The 22,268-nt window shown below is 43.4% G+C and overlaps 1 protein-coding gene across 3 annotated transcripts in view; it reads left to right on the plus strand.

The window, feature by feature from the left end:
• The window catches only part of RUNX1 (RUNX family transcription factor 1), a 174,923-nt gene that overhangs the window by 70,016 nt on the left and 82,639 nt on the right, over nt 1-22,268 (plus strand). Inside the window, exon 1 of one of the 3 annotated variants that reach the window (XM_082304093.1) lies at nt 11,163-11,197. The exons of the other annotated variants lie outside the window; for them this stretch is intronic. Within the exon in view, the coding sequence (XP_082160219.1) occupies nt 11,164-11,197 (34 nt within the window). The 5' untranslated portion in view covers nt 11,163. Of the gene's footprint in view, nt 1-11,162; nt 11,198-22,268 lie in introns of those variants that run through there. 3 annotated transcript variants of the gene reach the window in all.

Below are 22,268 nucleotides of genomic sequence, written 5' to 3' on the forward strand. Positions count from 1 at the left end.
CTCTGCAAATCCCTTTTTACACAAAGAGGTCAGCACTGTCCCCGCTTGAGGCTTTGCAGAGGGGAGCCCCGGTGTGTGACTGGGCTGAGAGACGGCTTCCCAGGGGGGTCTCCCCGGCACGGGCAGGGGTCTTGGCTGCAGGAGTCGGTGCCTCACCTTCGCATCGCCAGCTGTAGCGTGCTGCCACCTCGCATCCCAGTTTTCTTCTCACCGTTGCTGGCGAACAAACTCACCGAATTTGTGATTCCTTCTTCACCAAGCCTGCAGTGCTGAAATGCTGCTAGTATAGCATATATATGTCCTTGTATAATTTTCTGCTTCACACTCTTTGGATGGAAGGAAAGCAGCAATCAGCCCTCAAGGGAAATGGCAGCATAAATAAAGGGATGTTATTCCTTGCTGCTCTCACCTAATCTAATTCAGGGCAAATTATGACAGTGGTTTGCACCACCTAATGCCAGGAACCATTTTAACACGATTCTGAAGGCAGTCAAGATGTTCAGGGCACAGCTGGGTGAAAAGATCTTCCTCCCCACCCACATGCATACGCAGACAGTTTCCCCTGAAACAAAATTCCCAGTAATATTTCATAAAACAAAAATAAATATAAAATGTCACTCATACTTATGTACTGTGTTTAATCTTAAACCACAGAAAATACCATCACAAACTTAATTTCAAAATATTTCAAACCAGAAAGTGTTCTTTTCCCTTAAAAAATAAGGAAACACAATGTCAACTATTAAAAAAAAATTCAGACTATTTTCAAAATATTTTCAAGGAAAATTGTCTGAAGCAGGTCCTTTTTGTCATTAAAAGATCGAACTTGATAAATCAGCATGTGAAAAAAATATTGCATTGAAAAATTGACATCTGACTCCAGTACAGATCATCATTCCCACTGTATCCACCAAAAGTTAGTAACTCCAGACTGTTAGTGAATCATAAAATGGAAGATCACCAAGAAGATGACAAATAATAAGTTTTTTTAAAAGAAGCCACATATGAAACCGGAGTCGTTCAAATACCAATATGTCGACTCCAGAATGCTGTCTGTTACCTTAAATCTGACATCATTCAGCAAATTTCCAAAGTTTCCATAATCTCTTCACCTTCTGCTTTGCCGCATATGTTCAAAAATCTATGAAGGATAGACTTCTACTTTTCCTTCTTGCTGCTCCAGGCTCCAAAGGCTGGTCACAGAAAGGCTAAAGGTGGCTTGCTCTTTTCATGAGCCTACAATCATTTCTAGAAAGGCATGTGCCTTTTTTTCTCCTATAAAAAGTGAAATAATAGGAAAGCACCTAGGCCTTTGCTGCTTATGCTGGTCTGGAGTAATAACATTTTGGTGTGTCCTTCTGTGAGTTTGGGGTTTGAAATACTAAACTGAGGTAAAGGCTTGAAAGATGCTCCATTTTCATTCTGACTTTTGGTCAGGCTGGTGAGGAAGCCCTTCAGGTTATGCTGTTCCTTCCACATCTACATTTATAATTAAGAGGAGAGAAGAAAGCGGCACTTGGAAAGGATGAGACCAGTGGTGTCCAGCATCCCTGTTCTGGCTGACAGGAACAGTCAGAGAGACGTACAAAGAAGTCAGGTATTTCAGAAAGGTGAATTGTTTCTAGATAGAGTGGCTGTAGCTGTTCTGTCGGTGTAAAAAAAAAAAAAAAAAAATGGCAATTGTAGAAAACCTCACAAAATACTCTATTTTGAGTTGACTCAAAGCAAATCGTTAAGAATTTTGGCAAATTACTTTAAAAAATTAATCTAGAACTAAGAAAAAAACCCTAAGAGTTATGGTTTCAGCTGCCAAGGCTTTTAGAACAATTTCAAAATAAAGTTAAATGCAAAGTATTATTTCCAGTAAAAATATTTGATTAAAAATTTCATTCTGAAAACAGTTGTAAAGTATTTAATTTTCATATTTTTCACTCCTCCTTGAGAAAAATAAGTTAAAAAATTGGCATAAATTCATGAAATGTCATTTTAGTCTATATCTCTGTTACTTCAGTGGGCAAAAAAAAATTTGGCCATAACATTTTGTCCAGCTCTATAAAGCAGGATTTCTTTAGTCTGTTTTCTTTCACTCATCCGTCCACCCTACAATTTCTTGCCTACTTTTCCCACTCTTTCTTCCCAGTAATAAGTATTACTCCACAGTAATAAGTTCCACAGTAATAAGTATTACTGTGGGCTATATAATACAGCATAATCAATGGCGCATGAGCAGTGCTGGTAAGTGAGAGGAGGAATCCCATTTACCGATGGATCATATATCTGAGACTAACGTCCAAGTGGCTGCTTTCACGTCTTTTCAATTGTTGTGTCAGAAAATCAATCCATGACTTCAGCAAAATCTTAACACTTTCTCCCATCTACAGAGGGGACGGTTAATAATTCATGACCTCTCTTCTTTTTCAAAACTCATTTATTCTGAAGCTAAACACCCCACAAAATGCTCATTGCTGAAGCTGCCGCCATTCTTCTCTCGCTCTTCTTCTGAAGTTAAAATAAGTCGTAACAGGGTTGCAGGTATTTTTAATGGTCAAATCTCAGGAGAGGATTGGTGATAAATAATTCTGAGGGTGGAGATTGTTTCGCAGTGTGGGACTCTGTTCCGTGCTGTGTACGCAGATTCAAGTCAGCTAATACTGTAATTGCATAAACAGGATGGTCTTGGTGAAGTTAATTTCCTGTAGTGGCTTCTAGATTTTGTGACAAGGCTGAGTGTGTATAAGAAATGTTCTCATATTCTTGACACACGAAAGATAAAAATGGCAAGCTTTCTTGAGATAAATATGGATATAAATAACTGAAGAAGGGTTTGCGCGCCAGAAAGCTTCTCGGTTTTTCCCCGTTTTTACAGCTGATACAATGAAAGTACTTACTTCTCCCCACAAACACTTTAACATAAAATATCCATAAAATATCTATTAAAAGAACATTTTTAGAAGAGAATTGGTCTATTCCTCAACTTATGTTTCTGTAGGATTTTGTAGCAAGGGAAAGAAGGATAAAAAAGACTCTTGAGAACAGAAGCAAAACAGTGTTCAACATGTGAAGTATTCTGGAACACATAAAAGTTAGGGATTTGACCTTCTAAGTTATCCATGATGGGATTACCTATATCAAAGCAGAGATCACAAGCAAGTAAGCTCATATCCTCTATAATGAATGAAAATATTTCCAGTAGTGTTCCCCATGCACTATCTATCCAGGTCAGAGTTTTCAAGCCTAAGTAATTAAACAGTAGATTTCTGAATTTGTGATTGTGGAGCATAATAAGTGGTCATAAGTTCCTTAGATAATTTCATTAAAGCCAGAAAAAGCTGGTCTTCTTTTATTTAGTTATCTAAAAGAATATGGCTGGTTTGAACATTTTGACCACAGTAATTTATTTAACCTGCTGTTGCCACCCAGCCCTGGAGTTTATTAGAACTGGTGACTTACTGTAAAGATAAAAAGCTGTATAAACCACTGTTAATCTCCAGAAATGGGTTCTGTCTTTTTGTCTTCCTGCTTCAGATTCATCCATATATACATCTGTAGTGCTCCTGGGTTTCAAACAGGGTAGGCAACTTAGTATGGAGAAAGGAGATGCTCCAGCCACCTCTCCCAGTCTGGCTATATATACGCATATAAAGCCCTTCTGCAGACTCCCTTCTTTCTGCAGTTCAACATGTGCTATTGTCTCCAGCTGACAGAAATTGTGTTTTCATACCTACCGGATGTTCTAAATTTAAATACTATTGGTCTACTGTAAATAACAATGAAATACTTTACTCTGACAGCATTGGAGGCAGCATATGGACACAAGTTTTAGACAACACTACATGTAAAATGCCTTTCCTTTTATAGCAGAATATATTTAGAGTCTTTTAAGCTCAGCTCCTGAACTGAGTATGATGCATCTAGTCATCCAGTCTGATCAACAGCAGAATCACAACTTCATGTCAGTGCAATACATTGTTAACTGATATGTCAGAAAATCAATTAATTACTTTTAAGTAGCAGTTAAGAGTATCCACACAATACTGCCATGTGAATTATTAAAGAAAGCAAGGTTGAGTTTTCTCCGCAATTGAAACCCTGTCTTAGAAGAAAGTGCAAAATGCTGCTTCTGCCCTGAAGCCTAATCAACATTATTGGGCAGGCAACAGGAACCAGAAGAGTGGTGGAGGGTACAAAATGGGAAGGATGCTTCCTCCCAAAGCAAAGGCACCAGCAATCTGTAATGGCTACAGCTGTTAAGAAGCCTGAACAATAAACCTTCCCTTCTTCAGAGGTACAACAACCTCCAAATGAGAATAATGGCAGACATGTCTCTCAGAGACTAGCGAGCAGAGCAGAATGAGAAGGGCAGAAAGGATCTTCTATATCCTTCTATAGCTTCACTAAGGGACCTGCTCAGACTTTGTACACCCCCTGTCACTGTCTGTTATAGATTTTCACCTAGGACTCTCCCCTGGCATGCTGAAGGGAAACACAGCCTTAGTGGGACGTCATCATCACCATGAAGCTTTCTGCTTTCTTCATGCCTTGGTCTGTTGGAGGTGCTGCATGGGTGAATAAATCAGTGAAGGTGGAGAGGTGACTGTGAGGTGGGATTTGGCTTTGGCTTCTAATTTTCTCTCTTCTTGTGGTGGGAAAGCTTCACAGAGTAGGGTCTGCAGGGCTTGAGTAGGTCTTGTTAGAGTGAGCACATCTGAAGAGTTATCCCATTGGTGCCACCACCAGTGAGGCTGTGTTATGGTCCCTGCTGTGCAGGGTGGGAGCGTGCCTGGCAGTAATGGAAAGCTGACAGTATTTGTTGTGGCATTCCTTTCACATCTGGAAAAAGCATGATGGTCCTGGTTCAGCTTGGCCACAAGCAAACGTGAAAGATGGCCCTTGCTCTCTCCCTCCCACCCTTCTCTTGTCCCTCTTCCTTCTGCCAGGAGCTGTGGGAAAGATTGGTGTGGGGGCAAAGAGCAAACCCATTCTCAGCCTGGGTTTTCTGGGCTTTGTCCTCTCCATCCCCATAGCCATGGATCTCCCGTTGAGTAGCATGCTAGTGGGGAGGATACAGCAATGTGTCTGTAGCGCTGGGGTGTTACCACTACCCAAATACTTCAGCACACAGTGGGTTCAGGCTCCATGTCATTGCAGCAGAGGCTACCCAGACACTGTGGTTTGCTTCCTGGGGGTTCCAGTCCTACCTTTAAACTAGTCACCAAATCTCCAAAAGCACTTGAGCAACAGATTGCTAAATGGGGATCTGGGAAAGATTTTGCTCCAAAAGCTAATGAGTCATGGTGTGTCTGTGGTGTCTGTTTGTCCTTGTCTGCATGGCCTGTAGGAATTCTGGCTTTGCAGGGTTCAGATACAGAGGTTGCAGGTTTGGTGCTTTCCAGGCAGCTGCCTGGCACTGGAGAAGTCTAATAAATGACTCAAATTCATGACCCATACTTGTCAGGGCCCTCTCTGATGGTGCTTCTTTGGCTCCCCAGATCACATCTGTCCTTCTGGCTAAGATGAGAAATAGTAGGTAATTTTACACACACACATTTTTTTTTTGTTGTTAGAAAATGTCAGTTCATCAAAATTAAAGCTTTTCACAAAAACATATGTACTGGTTTTGACCAGAAAACATCCTTCAGCTTCTGGGGTGGGACATCAGGTCAAACTAGAGACTGCCTCTGCAGCCCTGCCTGGATGTGGGAGGCCCCAGTCCTGTCCCTGCTCCAGTTGTACTCAGCTATCCCTGCAGACGGGACCCACTCCAACAGGAGAAGCTGGGAGAACCAGCTGCTCAGTGGCTAGCGCTGTGCAACCTTCACGTCCTAGGTATGGCTCATCCTGGCCACCAGGGCAAGCCCCCTACCTGCTGGGAAGGTTTGAAGGTTTGAAGCCCCACACAGGAGGAAAACTTTCTGAAGTATCACACTCAGACAGGACATGAGCTCCCAGCTAGCCCTGCAGCAGGTCTCTTGGCAAACTTCAAGCAACCAAGAGGTGCAAGGTCTTCAAGATGGTGATAGAGATGTTGCTGGCTTGTTGAAATCTGCACATGCCAGGCTTCTAGGTGTGGTTTCATTTGGCATTTTAGCATTTTTGCTGTACTGTGGCACATGTGCCCGATGTCGTTTCTAGTCCTGTATTTCAAACCAGGTTAGTCTACATCAGTCTGAGTCCATGGGCTAGCTTCTGTGCTGGTACAAGACCAGGGAAAGAAGGCAAGCTGAGCTGACAGAAAATGTGTCGGTTCTGCAGTGATTCTGGCTGAGTCTGGCTGAGAAAGTCTCACGTAATGAACTTAAGTTTTGTCTAAAGTGCATGGGTGGGTGGCTCGAGGTGGGGGAGGTAACGGGTACTCTCGCCTCTTCCCTGTGGCCATGTAATTACAGCCTGGGGTAGCTCTCAGCAGAGAGAGAGATGAAAACTGCTCATCTGTGCAGATACAGCTGCTGCAGATGTAGCAGGGCAGAGACCCTGGCACTCGGGGTGAGTGGAGAGTTGACATTTGGCTATGGCACTGGCTAGCTGGGTTGGCATCGTTGCTTGGCCAAGTCATTGCGAAGCTCCCTCTCCTGGCCAGCACCGACCTGAGACCTTGTGCTTCCCCGAGCCTGCAAACCTGCAGCAGAGCTAGGCACAGGGATGGCCACGCAACGCAGAAAATCCCCAAGTGCTGTGTAGAATGTGCGCTCCGAGACTGCCACCGAGTGATGCAGCAGTCGATGCTGACAGGGAGAGGCAGCTGCCCGATGGCTGTGCCCCCAGAGCAGCAAGTCAACAAATGTATTCCCAGGTTGCAAGGTTCCGTCTTTTTCTAAAAACCATTTCATAACTCTTTTAATTTATTTAAAGGAGACAGTGATGGAAGGACAGCTCGTGTCAAAAAAAAAAAAAAAGGATAAACATGCTTTTGATCACTTTCAAATGTCTAGTAGGCAGCTCCAAAACAAATGAAATTTTAGCTGTTGTTCCAAATGTCTCAGAGAGTTTAGTTTCACTGGAGAACGCATCCAGCTTCAGCATGGTGAAAGTGCACATAAATATTATCCCTATCCAAAAAAGCCCTGGCATTTGAATTTTCCCAGTAGCCATGTGTATTTTTCAGTGAAATCCACCCTTGTCCACAGGTTTGGCAATCCCCTCAGAGACATGGGCAAATGCCCACGACATCCCACTTCCAGAAAAGCAACCTGCTTCAGAAGGGGGTTACTAAATGCTCTGCAAAGAGGATGTAGTGCTTCAAAGCTAGTTAAAGATGGTGTTGCATGTCGAAAACAGGACGTGTGCTCCATCCTGTTTCATTCTTACTTGCCTCTTTGGTTTTTTTTGGTCTGCGTTATGCTTTTTAAAAATATGTCAGTCATTTAGCTCAGTTCAGAGAACCCTAAAAATACTTCTGTTCATAAAGTGAAACTCTCTGTGCTTTATTGGGTAATCTCTCTGCACAGTCTTAAAAAAAAGATCGACAGAGGCTGGATGTTAAGACAAGAAAGGAGCATCAGATTACGTTCCTTTCCTTGTGTGGTTTTTCGTATAGCACAGGCCACAGAAGCCCGTCATTTCTATAGGGAGCCCAGACCCTTGTGTTTGAGAAATGTAAGTTTATCAAAGCATTGCAAGGCACATAAAGGGACGCGTGTGGGAACCCAGTCATTTCACAGTGTTCCTGTCTTGCATATTCAGTGAAGTAAAGATTTTATGGTTAACATGAAACTGGTTTGGACAGGTGTCCTGCAGTATGTGTGGGGATGTTAAGAGCAAAATATAAGAACACAAAATGCTGCATAACTTTGGGAAACCTGATTTTCTTAACAAGGCTATTTTTACAGTTTTGGAAAGCTGTATGGCTAACATCCCTTCAGTCTGAAAACAGAAGCCGTTAATCCACTTTCAGTTTTCATATTACCTGCTAATGGGACACCATCAAATGGCACAGTGTTCCCAGCTACTTCCATTTTACTTCAGACTGATATTTACTTTTGCTTTACAAAACAGATTATAGAGCTCCCCAAAGACTAATCTTAAAATTTGTGCAATGCTCCAGATTACTGAGATTAAAAAGTTATCGCAGACCTGACTTCCAGATGATCTGAACACTGATAGCTTCACTGAAAGTCCATGAGAATTGCAGGTGTTTAGCACCTCCAGAAAAACAGATTTCCATTTTTTAAGCTAATACCTTGCCAAAATCTATGTCTTCCTTAAATAAGTTTTGGGCCAGAACTTACTGCTGGAGCAATGCTTGCAGTATATACGTACAAATTAAGAATGTCTCTTTTCTTGGCGCTCATAACCTCCTCTCTGCCCCCTACCACCTCCAGGCTAACACTGTAGGATATGGCTGAAAAGTGGCCAGCGGTACAGTGAGTGCAGTTGATGCAATAAAAATTTAGCCAGGGTTTCACTTGCGTGTTCATTTGACCTTCTTTGCACTGTTGAACACACACACTGTGAGTAAAAAGCATTCATCTGAAAAGACTGATATCTTTTTCCTAGAATCCCAAAATAACCAAACTAAAATAAATGGTAAAGAAAGTCTTTTACAATCTCTTCGATTCTCTGCCAATTAAGGTATCATATTAGGGAAGAAAAGTATGAAACCCAGATCCATCCCAGGTCTGTAGTTTAGTTTTCCCTGGAGATCGATCCTCTCTGATGTCAACATACATGTATCTTGCACAGCCCCATCATTCCTTATCTTTATGCAAATGTCCACAAGGTGCTCACACTCTGATAGATGGGCGACAAGCAATAGGAAAAAGAACATGAAAACTGATAATAAAAAAAAACATGAGAGAGCTGAGGACTAAAGGTCTGTACATTTCAAAAGCTCAAACCTAACACTATATGGAGGGATGGAAAGAAGGAACTTTTTCTGTAGAGTTAGCATCTGAAGATAGCAGCTAGCAGGGGGTGCTTTATCTGCCCTGGAACAGAGGGGCTATTGCATCTCCGCTGAACCACTGTCGGCAAAGCCCAGGAAACATCTTGCTGTGCAGTTGATGAAACATTTGCCTGAGGTCTCTCGCAGTCCTCCTGTGGCAGTTGAATAATGTCATAATCCAGGATTGTGTAAGAGTTGCCAGAGCAGTAGAGATTGTGGTGTTTCATTTCATGTCACTGGACTTTCTGTTGGGTTTTCATTTTTTTTTCCTCTTTGCATTCTTTTCCTTGGGAACAGGAGTATGTTTCTTGTGCAGGTCTCTCCTTTACGCAGGCAGTGTTAAGACAATGTTCAAAAGAAAAGAAAACAACGTACCACTTCTTGGTTTCCTGTTTAGTACAAGAACAACAGCCAAACAGTTTCTGGATTAACCTTTCCCAGAAGTACATTTTATTTCATTGCCCCTTTTATACCAGCTGTGGTGCAAGAGTTCCTGTGATTCCATGGGAATTGGAACCTGCTCTCGCAGACCGAAAGCTTCGGTCATTCCTGGAATAGCTTAAGCCCACGTTCAATTTTCCTTATAGGCAATGTTGCACGTGTTGAAGCCTTTGTAGGGCCCACAGGTTTGTGGCCATACGCTGACAAAAGAGATTTTAGCATTTTTATAGAATATAATATTTAAAATGCTAACAGTGGTATCTACTTGAAATATGAAATTTGGCAAGCAGCAAAACCCTAGTAAATCTCAGAGCCTTTTGTTTCCACATGCATTCCCTGATGTCATTAGAAACATCCCATCCTGGAATGTGGAAAACGCAAACCAAAGAGCCAAACAAAAAAAAAAAAAACATATCAGCTATGCATTTGGCAACATTTCTTTTTGTCTACCCAGATACAACTGCTCTTATTTGATTTTGTTTCTTCTTATCACTGTCTATGACCGTCTCTCTATTTTCTAGGAGGAGAAATGGATTACAAAAGATGAGGTGAAAAAGTACAGGGAATACATTTGGTATCCTAGCCAACACTCCTCTCCTTAAATTAAAAAAAAAAAAAAGAGAGGGAGGGGATCATCATGTGGGCCACTGAGTGTGTAGGGTACAAGAGATGATGCTCTGCAAATCTCCATTGCAAAGTAGGTTCTGGTTGTTCTCCAACTGCCGTTTGCACTCTTTCAGTGACTGCAGCATCTTGGCATGCTTTGCAAAACAGCTGGACTAAACTTCGGAGTCTGGTTTAACGCTTTTGAAAATCTCTCTATCTGTCTATCCATCCTTTTCTTCATTCATCCATATATATACCTATTCATCTATGAATATCTATGAAATTGCTGAATTTCACATTTGCTGACAAATGTGACAGGTTGTTACATATATATATATATATCACTTGTACACTTGAACACTTCTCGGAAGGAGTATTTCCTCTTAAACACCAGAGAACTGAGACGTATATACCACTTCACCTAAAGAAGAAATTTTGAGTTTGGCAGGTACTGACTCATATTTACTGATTTATCAGAACACAGTGGCTGACTTCTGTTACCGTTTCTCATACAAAATTCCCATCCCAGGGATGTCACTGGAATTATTCCCACGTACAGAGAAAAAGACGTTGGGCTTAAACTGTCCTGTGTATCTACTGGAAAAAAAAATCTCCTCTTCATAGTCAGAGGCATTCTCATGATACCACTGTCTGGTGTTAGTGACTATAAAATACTCTGAGCAGGGGAAGTCTGCAGAAAGAATCGTTATTTGTATCATTACTGTATTTACTGGTAGTAGACCCTTGCACCTTTGAAACAGAGCATCAGCCGAAACAACAGCAACAATTCCAATCTGGTTTCTAACAGCAAAACTCTGAACTTAAATCTTCATCCACTTCCACTCTAATTGAGCAGAGAAAAATCATCTGAGAAGCTAAATGAAAATTACTAGCCTATAAATGCCTGAGGCAAAAAAAAAAAAAAAAAAAAAAAAAAGAGCGCGGGAGGGAGAGGAGAGAGAGAAAGATGGGAAGTCTCATGTGAGTTTGGTTAGTGGAAGAAAAAAAAACACATACTAAGTATGGCTGCATGTCATTTTTCAATTTGCTCATGTTAAATAATGATCTCTAGGGCAGAGAAAGAGTGGAGTGAAAAGGAAGAGCTCTACCCTCATCTTGTTTAGTTTCTGCTGGTCTTTTGCAGTGTCTGGCCACTGCCTGGCTGTCATATAAACTTAAACATGAACCACGGGCAGTTTGGTATGTCTTCTCCTCTATCCTGGACCATGTACCTGATGAGGAAAAACAGAGCAGCCACTGGCTTTTTTGGTAAAGACTTCTTTATCTTACTTTTTAAAAGTTTTTCTTTGCATTGTCATGAAATAGAAATCTTGATTGTAAGGTAATAGAAAGTGTTGGGTGAAAAAACTCTTTAAAGTAATATAATTTCTGTTGGAGCAAAATAAGGAAATTTCTCACTGTGTGCATGTGTGTGCATTAACTTCCACGAGACAGTTAAATACATATGGGGGCTTTCGCTAGTCTGTTAAGCGTGTTGCAAGCCTTTTTAACTGAACCAGTTTCTTCAGAGGAAATACTTCAAAATAGTTTTTATTTCAAATGCTTGGGATGGGGCTGCCACCGAAGCCGGAAGGAATTGTGACGGTGGAAGGTGATGTCCGTCCGATGGCACTTAATGTTCGATGGTTTGCAACTTTGCAATAGCAAAGTGATCAGGGAGGACTGGGTAGTGCAAATGGTCGTTGTCAATTGATGAGTCCCAGGGTTATGATCACTAGTGATGCTCTCTTATATAAACTAAAGGCTCAGCCTATATGCTTGATGAGTTTTTAACCCCTCAAAAATGACAATGGAGTAAAAATTTTCCCATCAGAGTGCCAAAGATAACATTTTATCACAAGGATATTTTAGATAAAATAATAGGAACTTTAACAAAACATTGACAAATTGTACAGACCCTGCCATGGTCCATTTTGCCGTGTATCTGTAGAAAATAAGACTGCCTTTTCCAGCATCACTGGTACCTCTTGCACAAACAGTGTGCCAGAGAGAAAGACATCATAATTTTTTTTAATATTTGGCATGCTGTGAAGTTTGTTTCTTTTCTATAATCCTGGGACTAGCTTTGTTTTTAGTGACTCTTTTTCTGCTAAGTATTTACTGAACTAAACAAATTGATATCTGTATGCAAAAGGGTTTTATAGAAAGGTTTTAAATATTTTTATGGTTTTGATTTTAAAAGATCCAATGAAGATGAAAGAATGAATGTTGGGAATGAAGAAAGGAAGATCTATTCTTTTTCATTCCTGCTCCAAGATTCCTTCACTTTTCCTCTCCCACCCCTTCTTTTAACAAGGCTGCATGGCACCTTCCTCAGGGGGCTGCTGTTAACATCAACTGCAGCAAAGTTTCCACTTGCAGCTAGATGAGGGGACAAATTTTCTTCTGATTTGTAGTCCATGAACCCCTTGAACTCTGAATCCCACTCATCCTAAATCAGTGCCGAATTGAGAGGATCACCATTTGTTTCTGTTGCAGAGCACTTGGGAAGATGGCATTGAATCATTTTGCAATATACCTAAGTGCTAGATAAAGCCTGACACTGAGGACTTCCCATCCCAGCGCTAAGAGGTGATGCGCAGGCTGCGACTGCCAGAGGAGCAGCCGTGTGCCATACCCCTGGGACAAGTCTGGCCTTTCGCTGGTTTGCTTCCGCAGAGCTTCACACACAGTGCAAGCGCTGAAAAATCCTGCCACGCAGCTGGGTGATTTATTAGGCTTTTCAAAAGTAGGCAAAACAGTGAGACGTTATTTTTCTGACCTGTCCAGGGTATTATGACCCATGCCTAGGATAAATCTTGGTGTTTGTGGGATGCTTTCTGCTTTGTAAGGTACGGGGATTCTTGGTGGTTATCTTCTTTATAGCATCTGAGAAATTAGCCTCTTAATTTCATGCTTGCTTAAGACCATGGAATAAGAAGCAATTTACAGAAGGGTCACAGCATCCCAGAAGGGTTGAGGTTGGAAGGGACCTCTGGAGGGCATCTGGTCCAGCCCCTCTGCTCAGGAAGAGCCACCTAGAGCTGGCTGCCCAGGGCAAATGTGAGTGTCAAGTTAGAAATATTTGTTGTATTTTAGATTTTGTTTTTAACAGATACATGTAATTCTTGCTCCGCAAGACACCAAAGATACTGTAGATAAATAGAATTTTAAGTGGCTGTCATGAGAGATGGTTTGTATAATGCATAAATGAAATGAGCAACTACCTTTGTTTAATATTGTCCTGTGTAGGTTTGATTTAGTGGTGATAATTCACACATAAAAATCATGCAAGAACGCTTTGTTTTAGCTAAGAAAGGCTAAAACATATTGCTACATATGTCTGTTGCCTAACAAAGCTAAAACTAAGGCATTTACAGCCCCTAATTTCATAACTGTGCAAATGACCTAGAGGAAAAACAGATTAAAATATTCTGTTGTCTTTTAAAATGAACTTGCCAATTTATAGACGGCACATTGTGCCACTGTTTATCATGTGCAACATCTGTAACTGGAAAGCAGTAGACGAATATGATCTTGAGCTAATCTTGCTAAGCTTTGTTCACTCTACAGCAAATTTCCTTTTAAAAGAGTTGTGTATTGTGCTTGATATTCAGAGAGCCATTTATTATGACTTGCTGCCAAGAATATTTCACGATCTTGAATATTCTTTGAGGTTAGGGTATATTTCAGGGCAGATTTGTAGCAAGAATGAAGTTAAGTTCTGGAATGACAGCTTTTCTTCTCACCTACCCTGACACAAGTCAGGGCCTTGCAGCTAGAATTGAGTAAGCAGAGAACGAGGCTCATGGAGGGCTTTGTAGCTCAGGGCAGATGGGAGGCATTGGGTTTTGTCCAGTAGGCATCATCCTACTGCAAGGCACTTCCAGGCCATGGGAGGACAGCCCTAAGGTGGTTCAAGCCCGGCATCGCTGTCTGGGGACAAGGAGGCATCAGAGAGGAAGAGGCAAAAGATGGCAGGCTGCCTCAGCATCCCCACTTGGGACGCGCGGGGGGACCCTCTCCCTGGACCACACTCTGTTCCCTTGCTGGCACACACATCTCATCTTGGACAAATGGGAGAGGAGGCTTTGATACAAAGTTGCACCTCATTATGGCCTGGGGGAGATCTGTGGTTGAGATCAAAGGCAGTAGATGACATACCTGGTAAATTAAAAACACTTAAGCAAAAAAACCACCCAAGAGGAGTAGTGATGATTTCCATTAAAACAAAGTACCACTTTTGTAGCAATTATTTACACGTGTTTTAAGTCCAGTTACTGGTGGTGAGGGATGCCAGACTGACAGCCCTGGAAATGCTACCTTCTGCCTCTGTGCCTCCGTGGGAGCAGCAGCCCACTGCAGGACTGCCCACAAGTCCTGCAGCAGGGCAGCCCCAGGAGGTCCAGCTTTGCCCGCCCTGATGCTGGTGGCAGACCTGCCTCCTGGGTCGCACAGGCGGCTGGGGCTGTCGAAGCGCCCCGCAGACCTCCCACCATGCACTCGCATGCCGGTTTTCTTCCAAGGGAAGGCAAAGCATGGGGAAGGAGGTTGTTCGCGCCCTGTCACACCCCCATCACACCTGCAGTGCTTGCAGGTCGCATGGTTCAGGGAAGACCTCTGGCATCCCCTCTGTTTTAGGGGCTCTGTTTTAGGGAAGATCTCGATGATTAATGAACAGGGGCCAATCCTCTGTGCCCAGCGGAGCCCAGGTGCCCTACACCAGCCATGCAAGACATCAGTCCAGCCACATCCTATGACTTGCAGGGAGGGAGCCCCATGGCTTCTCCGGGAAGCCTCTCCCCACCTGCCCTGCCCTCCACCGGTGGAGAGGTGATCTTTTTTTCCCCTACAAGTTAAGCAGTCATTTTGCCATGTCCTCCCAAATGCTGTGAACCACCTGCAGCCCCCAAAAGGTGCCCACGCAGAGTGACATCTTGGCGTAGTATTGATCAACACTGGACATGGACTGGGGTTTGCCCAGTGTGAACTGGTGTGGGCCCACCAGTTTGAGCAGAGGCCTACTGTCATACCTTGCCTGGAGGCTACTTTTTAAAGCAGAAATTTCCACTAGAGTTAAATGAGGATTTAGGCTACAGAGATCTGAAGGAACTGCTGCAGCTTAAACAGAGACAATGCTGAAAAAGCAGATAGTTCTTCAGTCTCAATGAGAGTGACACTGAGTCAGAGAGCGAAGCTGAGACTAAAGAATGAGCTGTTTTTCCTAACAATTAAAAATGAGCCCATCTCTAGTACTGCTGTGCTAGGGTATCCAGACCTGTTTTGAGTTATCCTTGGGGCTTTGAGGATAGGTCCGGTGCCACCAGAAGATCCTCAAACTGGCCTGTGAAAGGGCAAAATTTAAGAGCTCAGAATAGCCTGTCATGGACATGAATGCCTTGGAAAGTCCTCGTTTAACTAACTGATACAGACAGTTCCTGCAAACATTTGCATCAGCTTAGGAGTCCCCTAAAATAATCAAATTGTGGAAGTCCCCTAAAATAATCAAATTGTAAAACAGTTTCATGAGGTAAACTGTAATTGTGGTACCAAAAGAAAGCAACACTGAAAAAAAAAGACATAAAAAGGAATGAAACAATTTGGGAAATATACTTGTCCTTAGACTAACAAAAATAAAATCCAGAGGAAAGCAACACACCATGGAGAATATCACAAAGAATAAACCTTCTGAGTAATCTGGGTGCCTTTTGGTTCTGGGGAGGGCACGTTTGGAAAGGAGTGCAGAATCCGGCCTGCAGCCCTCCCGCTTCACCTGCTTGTGCCACGGTGGGATTAATCATGTAAGATTTTAGTGAAGGGCAATATATCTAGTTGTGCCTGTCATTTACAAACCCCAGGGCAACCCAGGGAAGACATATATAGAAAGATCCCAAGACGGAGTTTCATCTGTTATACACAGGCATCACCATCAGTTGGTTGGCACAGGCATTGCTTTGCCAATGAGACCCTCTGAGCATCAGGTCCTTTCACTACAGAATCACTAAAAGCAAGTAACATTCAGCATCTACATACAGTCCTGAGCAGCTGATACTGAAGCATCATTAACACGGAGAGGTCTTATAGCACTGGATGTGTGCATCCTAAGTAAAGCATGTCACACACACACACTTGTACTAGATTTTTCTAGTAAATTCTTATTATCAAACCAAAAGAAGAATTATAACCTTACACAGAGATAGGACTAGTCCTAGTACATCCTGCTCTTTCCTAGGTCTTGTCCCGTAAACACATGCTCAGCCTAAAACTGCAAATGTGTCTTACTGGGTGAAGTTCAGCAGAAGATTATATGTGTCTATGTGGCAAATGCTGGTGCTACTGTAGAAGTAAGTGACTTTTTAGCTGGAGTTTTTATTATTATCAGGACCAAACTTATCCATATTCTTCATGTTACTGTGATTAAGGTCTATATCTAGAGAGTTTGACAACATGTCTTCCTGAAACTTTCCTAATTGCTAGCCCACGCATCCCACTGCTGATGAACTGGCCTGTAGAGAGACTGCTCCCCATTGCGTACTGGACGGCTGGCATGGGGCTGACACCAGCATAGCCGGGCTCAGACTTGCTAAGCACAGGCAGAGTCAGGCGCAGGTGGCATGTTAAGTGGAGAAGAAACAATTTAGGAGATTAACTTGTGGCTTCGTCTGTGGCTGTGAGAATGCATTAGTGGTGCAGAGCGTGGTTAATAGTGCCTTCACATCTCAGTCGGGCTTTTCTTCCCCCATCCCCGGTTCAATCAAGGGATGTTGCGGTGAAAGTCCCAAGCATGATCCGCCCTAACAGCTTGGAAGCAAAACCCTTTTCTGTATGAAGTCATTGCTGTGTGCATGAAGTCATTGCTGTTCTGAGGAGTGTTAAATATAAAGCGTGCTGGCCAGTGGAGAGCAGGCAGATAAGGAACAGGCTCAGCTGCTGGCTGAAGGCACTCACAGGGCCTCGTGCAGCTGAGACCAGCCCTACTGTCTGAGACAGACACCAGGAGAATCCTAGTTCAGGGCGAGGAACAGCTGCTAGCCAAATCTCTGTCTGTGCCTCCTGCAGAAATGAGGTATCTGGGATTTACTACTCCTAAACGCACTGAGATTCACACCGGGAGAGGTTTCATGTTAGCGGTGGGTAAGGGGGCTCTCTGGGTCAGGACGGCAGCTTCTGTCCCCCAGAGAATCCCCCTCTAACCATGGCAGCTCCTGCTGAGCCTCACACGGCAAGGGTACCCCCTGCCTTTCCTGGAGGGCTGCAAAAATATCAAAGTAAACTAGTTCTATTTCACACCATGTGCTGTATTTGAAGTAGCAAACTGGATTCGAGACTGAAAGGCAGTTTCTGTCTCATCCAGTCGAATTAAGCCTGAAGCTCGAGCTGCAATAGCCTCTCGCTGCATCCCCTCTGCAGCCTCCCTGGGAAAGGGACCCCAGTTGTTCCTTTGCTGCCAGTTTGTTAGGCAGCTACTGGAAATGCTCTGCAAACTCACTGCATTGAGCACTCCCATGTGGGCAATGAACGAGCTACCAGCATTTACTCCATCACCCTTGAATGGGTGATGAACAAGGGGAAATGGAGAGAGAGAAACAAAACTCATCCTGACCCTTAAAAACAGGAGATAAAGGGCAGGAAGGGACAGGAGGAGCAGAGAAGCCATCCCTTCACTGAGTGCCTTTCCTAATAATATCACCTGCTGATAGGAGCACCACAATGTCACGCTGGGAATAACATCATCATTTTCTTCTGAACGCTTCCTGTTTGATCACTCTAGTCTGTCACAGTTTCTAAAGGGTGAAAATCGCGTAGGAAGAAGAAAAAGGATGCAGTTAGCATCCTTATTTCTCCTAGCTGTTAACTCCAGTCCAAAATATTGCAAGACCACAACTTTCTTTCTGGCAAGCCTGGGAGGGAAGGAGCTTCCTCTGGAAACTGCCTTTCCTCCCTTCTGTTATGGTGTCAGGAGCTCCTTTTCCTTAGGATCGAAGCATCTCTGCATCTTGTTGACTTGAACAATGAATCTCTTATGTAGAGGGATAATGGAAGGACATTTGGGGATTTAAAAATCTTTCTGTCTTAATTTCACTGTCTCAAATTTGAGCCAAAGTTAGTAGTGATTTAGGCCTCTGTACGAAGTTTTGATATCTCTTATTTATTTGCTGAAAAACAATGTTTATGTCCTAAAACTCCCCTGTAATTTAGGTTTTTTTATCGGCAGAGTGAGAGCCTCCCAGTCAAGAGGCCACGGATGATGTCCCAGAACTTCCCAGGTCAGCAGTAAAGTGCAGTGGGGATGCCTAGGGAAGGAGCTTTGTCCCAAGAATACACTGAGGCTTTCAATCTCCTGCTTATCACCCTATAGGAACTTTAGCAATCATTTATAATTCATACTTAATTTTGACTGAAAACCAAGCAAACTGACCCTGAGAAAGGCAAACCTATACCAAGTAATTTGGATCAGATGCAGTGTGAATGCTACCATTACATTTTGCCTATTAGCACCATGGCTACAGTGAATTATTTTTCCTAGACTGAGTACATTCAGTGACCTGAATCTCTATCTAGTCAGTCACCGCTAACTGCAGGAGCAAAGTCTGGGGCACAGGAGGGAAATCTACCTGCACAGCTCCTAGCGTAAATCAAAATGTCATTAGGGCTTCTCCAATATGAATTGAGCTGTCTGGAGCACTCAGGGCCAGCTGACAGCTGAGCTGCAGTTCCTGCTCCGCCGGCATGCCCTCGCCATCAGAGGGGCTGGAGGGAGGAATAAAGTAGTTATATTAATTCTGTGCCGTCTGCAGAATCCTCCTTATGCCAGAGTTGTTCCCTGCTGTCCAGGTGGGTCAGATCTACTGCTCCTTTTAAATGTCCTGGAAATAAAGGAGCCGGACTTTTTCCTTTTTTTTTTTCTATTTTTTTCCCCATTTGCTGGTACAAGGCATCTGTAATGTTCCTACCAAAGCAGAAGATCAAAAGCCCAAATGTTAGAATTAGTGCTGGAGGTTGTTATGATGTGAACCTGAGTACACAAAATGCCACAGAAAATACTAGGTGTGGGTGATGTTATCTGCATTAATCTAGGCATGTAATGAGCATAGTATAATGGCACACTATAATGGCACACAATGCGTATTTTTTAAGTCTCCAAACCAGCAAGTGAAATATGAAATATAGAAATATGAAATGGCAGCTTTTCAACAATTTCCATTCTCTTCTCCACCCCATACTCCCAAGTATTTCAAGTAATTGGCTTCTCCTGTAGGGATTAGCCACAGTAGAATCATATTAAATTACTAATTTTCCTCACTTACCCTTTCCCCCCAGCTCCCTCCTTTTAATTTTGAACTGTGTGGAGAAAGAAATCATCCAAAAGCTCTGAGTGTCTGCATGTGTTTGTTTTCCACAGCCCTCTAGAATGGCCTCAAAATCATCTGGGCTTCTAGATCATGCGGTACAACCCAGTGCTTTTTGGCTTCGCTTCTGCTATTTCTTAAACTTTCCCCTCCAAGGTGCTTGTCAAGCTCTGACTTGAAAAGTTCAAGCGATGTTGAATCTGCAGCTTCCCTGGGAGCGTATTCTCCTGCCTATTTGATCTTAAGATCAACGTTGCCCCTGCTCTTAAAACTGAACTCGTTTTACTTCAGTTGGCATCTGTTATTTCTTGTCTTATCATTTTTAACTAATGAAAACAGTCCCTCCCCTTCCTCTTCAGAGTTGTCTTTCATGTACTTGTAAACCGCAGTCACGCTGTCCCCTTGGCTTCCCTTTTGCCCCAAATTATATGCATGTATTTAATTCCTTTAATCTTTCCTTATAGGTATTTCCTTCCAGACCTTTAATCACTGTAGTTGCCCTTCTCTGTAATCTCTCTCATTCACTGATATATAGCCAATAACACAGTGGCCAGGACTAAACCCGTTGCTCTCCCTGGGATTTGAGCACTGGGAAAATAAGACTGGATGCTTCCTTGGCTCTAGGCGTGACCCCTCTGCTTCTGCACCTCCAGATAGCCTAGCCCTGCTTATCATGCACTATGTGCCCAAACTCCACTTTGAGGAAGGCAAAATGCATTGCATCCTAATTGCACAGCGGTGCATTTTACACGTCTGGTCCACAGGTATCGGGAGCATACACAAGACAAATCACCAAAAGGTATTTTTGCACTGAAAACTTTAACCCAGTCTCCACTCCTACCCACAAGGTTATCAACAGCTGTGTAAGACCAAGGAGAAAACTGTCTCTTTGGCGATATTCTAATAAGCACTTTTAAAGCCAGATTGGGACGCTTCTTGTGAAGCAGAGGAGGAGAGAGGCACCCCCTGCCCTGTGCCTGGCTCTGCCACCCCTGGTTCTGGGCGCGAGCAGCAAGCACACGCCACACACCTGCACACTGACGCACACCCGCAGCAGGCACGCACAAGAAATGAGCCCAGCCTTGGCTTTGGCCCTTAACAAACCTCCCAGCAAAGCTGAGCCAGCCTGACTAAGTAGGATATCAGGGAAGGGGGGCATCAGCCCAGGTTACTGCTGCATTAACTTCATGATTATTAAATCTCCCCCTTGAGGAAATGGGGAGGAAGAGTGCCATGGAGAAATGTCTCCAGAGGTGGTGGCACCGGTGAGGTGCTGCATCGGTCACGCAGCTGGGCACACTGCATTGCTGGGCATTGAGGTCGCATCCATGGTGGTAGGAAGAGTCAGGGGAATCGCATTTCACCACTCATCCTTTTGGGGCTCTGCCCCATCTGAGCTCCTCTTTCGGCTGTTAGTTTGACTCATTCCTTCACCCAGCAAAACCCTAGGAGGAGATGCAGCCATAGGCCTGCAAAGCTGGGGTTAATGCTGGATGCAAATTCACAGTTTAGCCTCTCCTGAAAATTGTCCTTCCCCAGGTGTGTCCCCCACTCTCCCTGCTCATGGCTGCCACCAGTTGATAGTTTGAGTCAAGAGAGACACAGCTCTCTGGCTTGCAGTTTCTGAATGGTGAGGGAGGTGAAACGGTAAAAGGTAGCTCCCTTCTTATGTAGGTCTGTGCCCTTGCCACCCATGCCTCTGATAACATGCCGACTATCCAGGAAAATTGTGCCCCACACCTTCAAAACAGGAGTCATGTCTACCTTCTAAAATATTTTGAGTGACAAAAGCATGGATTGGTCTGCCCTATTTGAAAAGAAAAAGGCTCACAGCTTCTGCCCAGGAAGAAGGACACAGGCTTTTGATCACTGTTATCACCTGGAGGTCCTAAAGAGGGTGGAGAGTCCTTGGGGACTTTTTCAGTGGTAAACTTAGGTCACAAGTAATAAGATGCCCAAGCTAAAGACATTGAATGAATATGTGTTATTTCATCTTTCCTCACAACCCCTCTGCTTTGCATAAACTGAGCTGCAGCCAGTTTCCCCGCTTCCAGAGTGAATAACCTTGTATCAGTTAACAGAGATCAAAGACGAGATCCCTGGAGGGTTTTAGGCAGTTCCCCCTCCCTGAAATGGAGGGAAGTTAGACACCGTACACCTGTGTAGTCCTGGCCACATTTCCCCTCTCTCATGCTAGCCATCTCACATCTCATTCTTGGTGGCATCGTACCTGCACTTTACATGCTGGGATGAAATATGCATATTTCATAGTGTGTGAGAGATCACCGCAGGAAATAAGGAGAATCTTGTCTTTTTATTTACCAGCTGCTGCTTTTATCTGTGCAATGTTTCATTATTCTAGTAGCCCCAGAATAATTTAATATATCACTATAGCAATTTTTTTCACGTCAGTCAGTGGAATTACCTGTGAAGGTAACAGCTATGCCATAAATAGTTGCAGGGGCGATTCAGAAGCCTGATCCTACAAATTTCATTCATAGGCATTAACCCACTGATTCATCACTAGTAGAAGTAAGGAGCACTTACACCACTATAAACATCTTTAAGAGGGCCTTAATACATATATTAAATGAATTCAGGTGCGAGAGGTAGCAGCTGACCCACTGGATAACACCACGTTAAGCCCAGATGCTCCAAACAATTAAGTACACATGTAATTGCCTTCCCCAAAGAGATTTCTACCACATTCAGCAGAAACGCCGCTAAGAATGAGGTTAGGCATGTTTCTAAGTGTTGGCAAGATCAGGGTCTGTAGCGAGTTCTCTCAGTTTGTGCTCGTATGCTAGGTATGCCAGCTCTGTTAAGGTCTGCATTTTTTTTCTCCTTTACCAAGATGTTTTCTTGCCTGCCTTGTGCAAGTTTTCTCCTGTCCCACACAAATTCAGCCCATTGCAAACAAGTGGCCATTGCTGCCTGCTTGGCCAGGCAACATTTACCTGCGCAGAGGGAACTTGCATTGCGTTCAAGCT

Source organism: Platalea leucorodia, assembly GCF_965183815.1.
Source record: "Platalea leucorodia genome assembly, chromosome: 2".
Lineage (NCBI taxonomy): Eukaryota > Metazoa > Chordata > Aves > Pelecaniformes > Threskiornithidae > Platalea > Platalea leucorodia.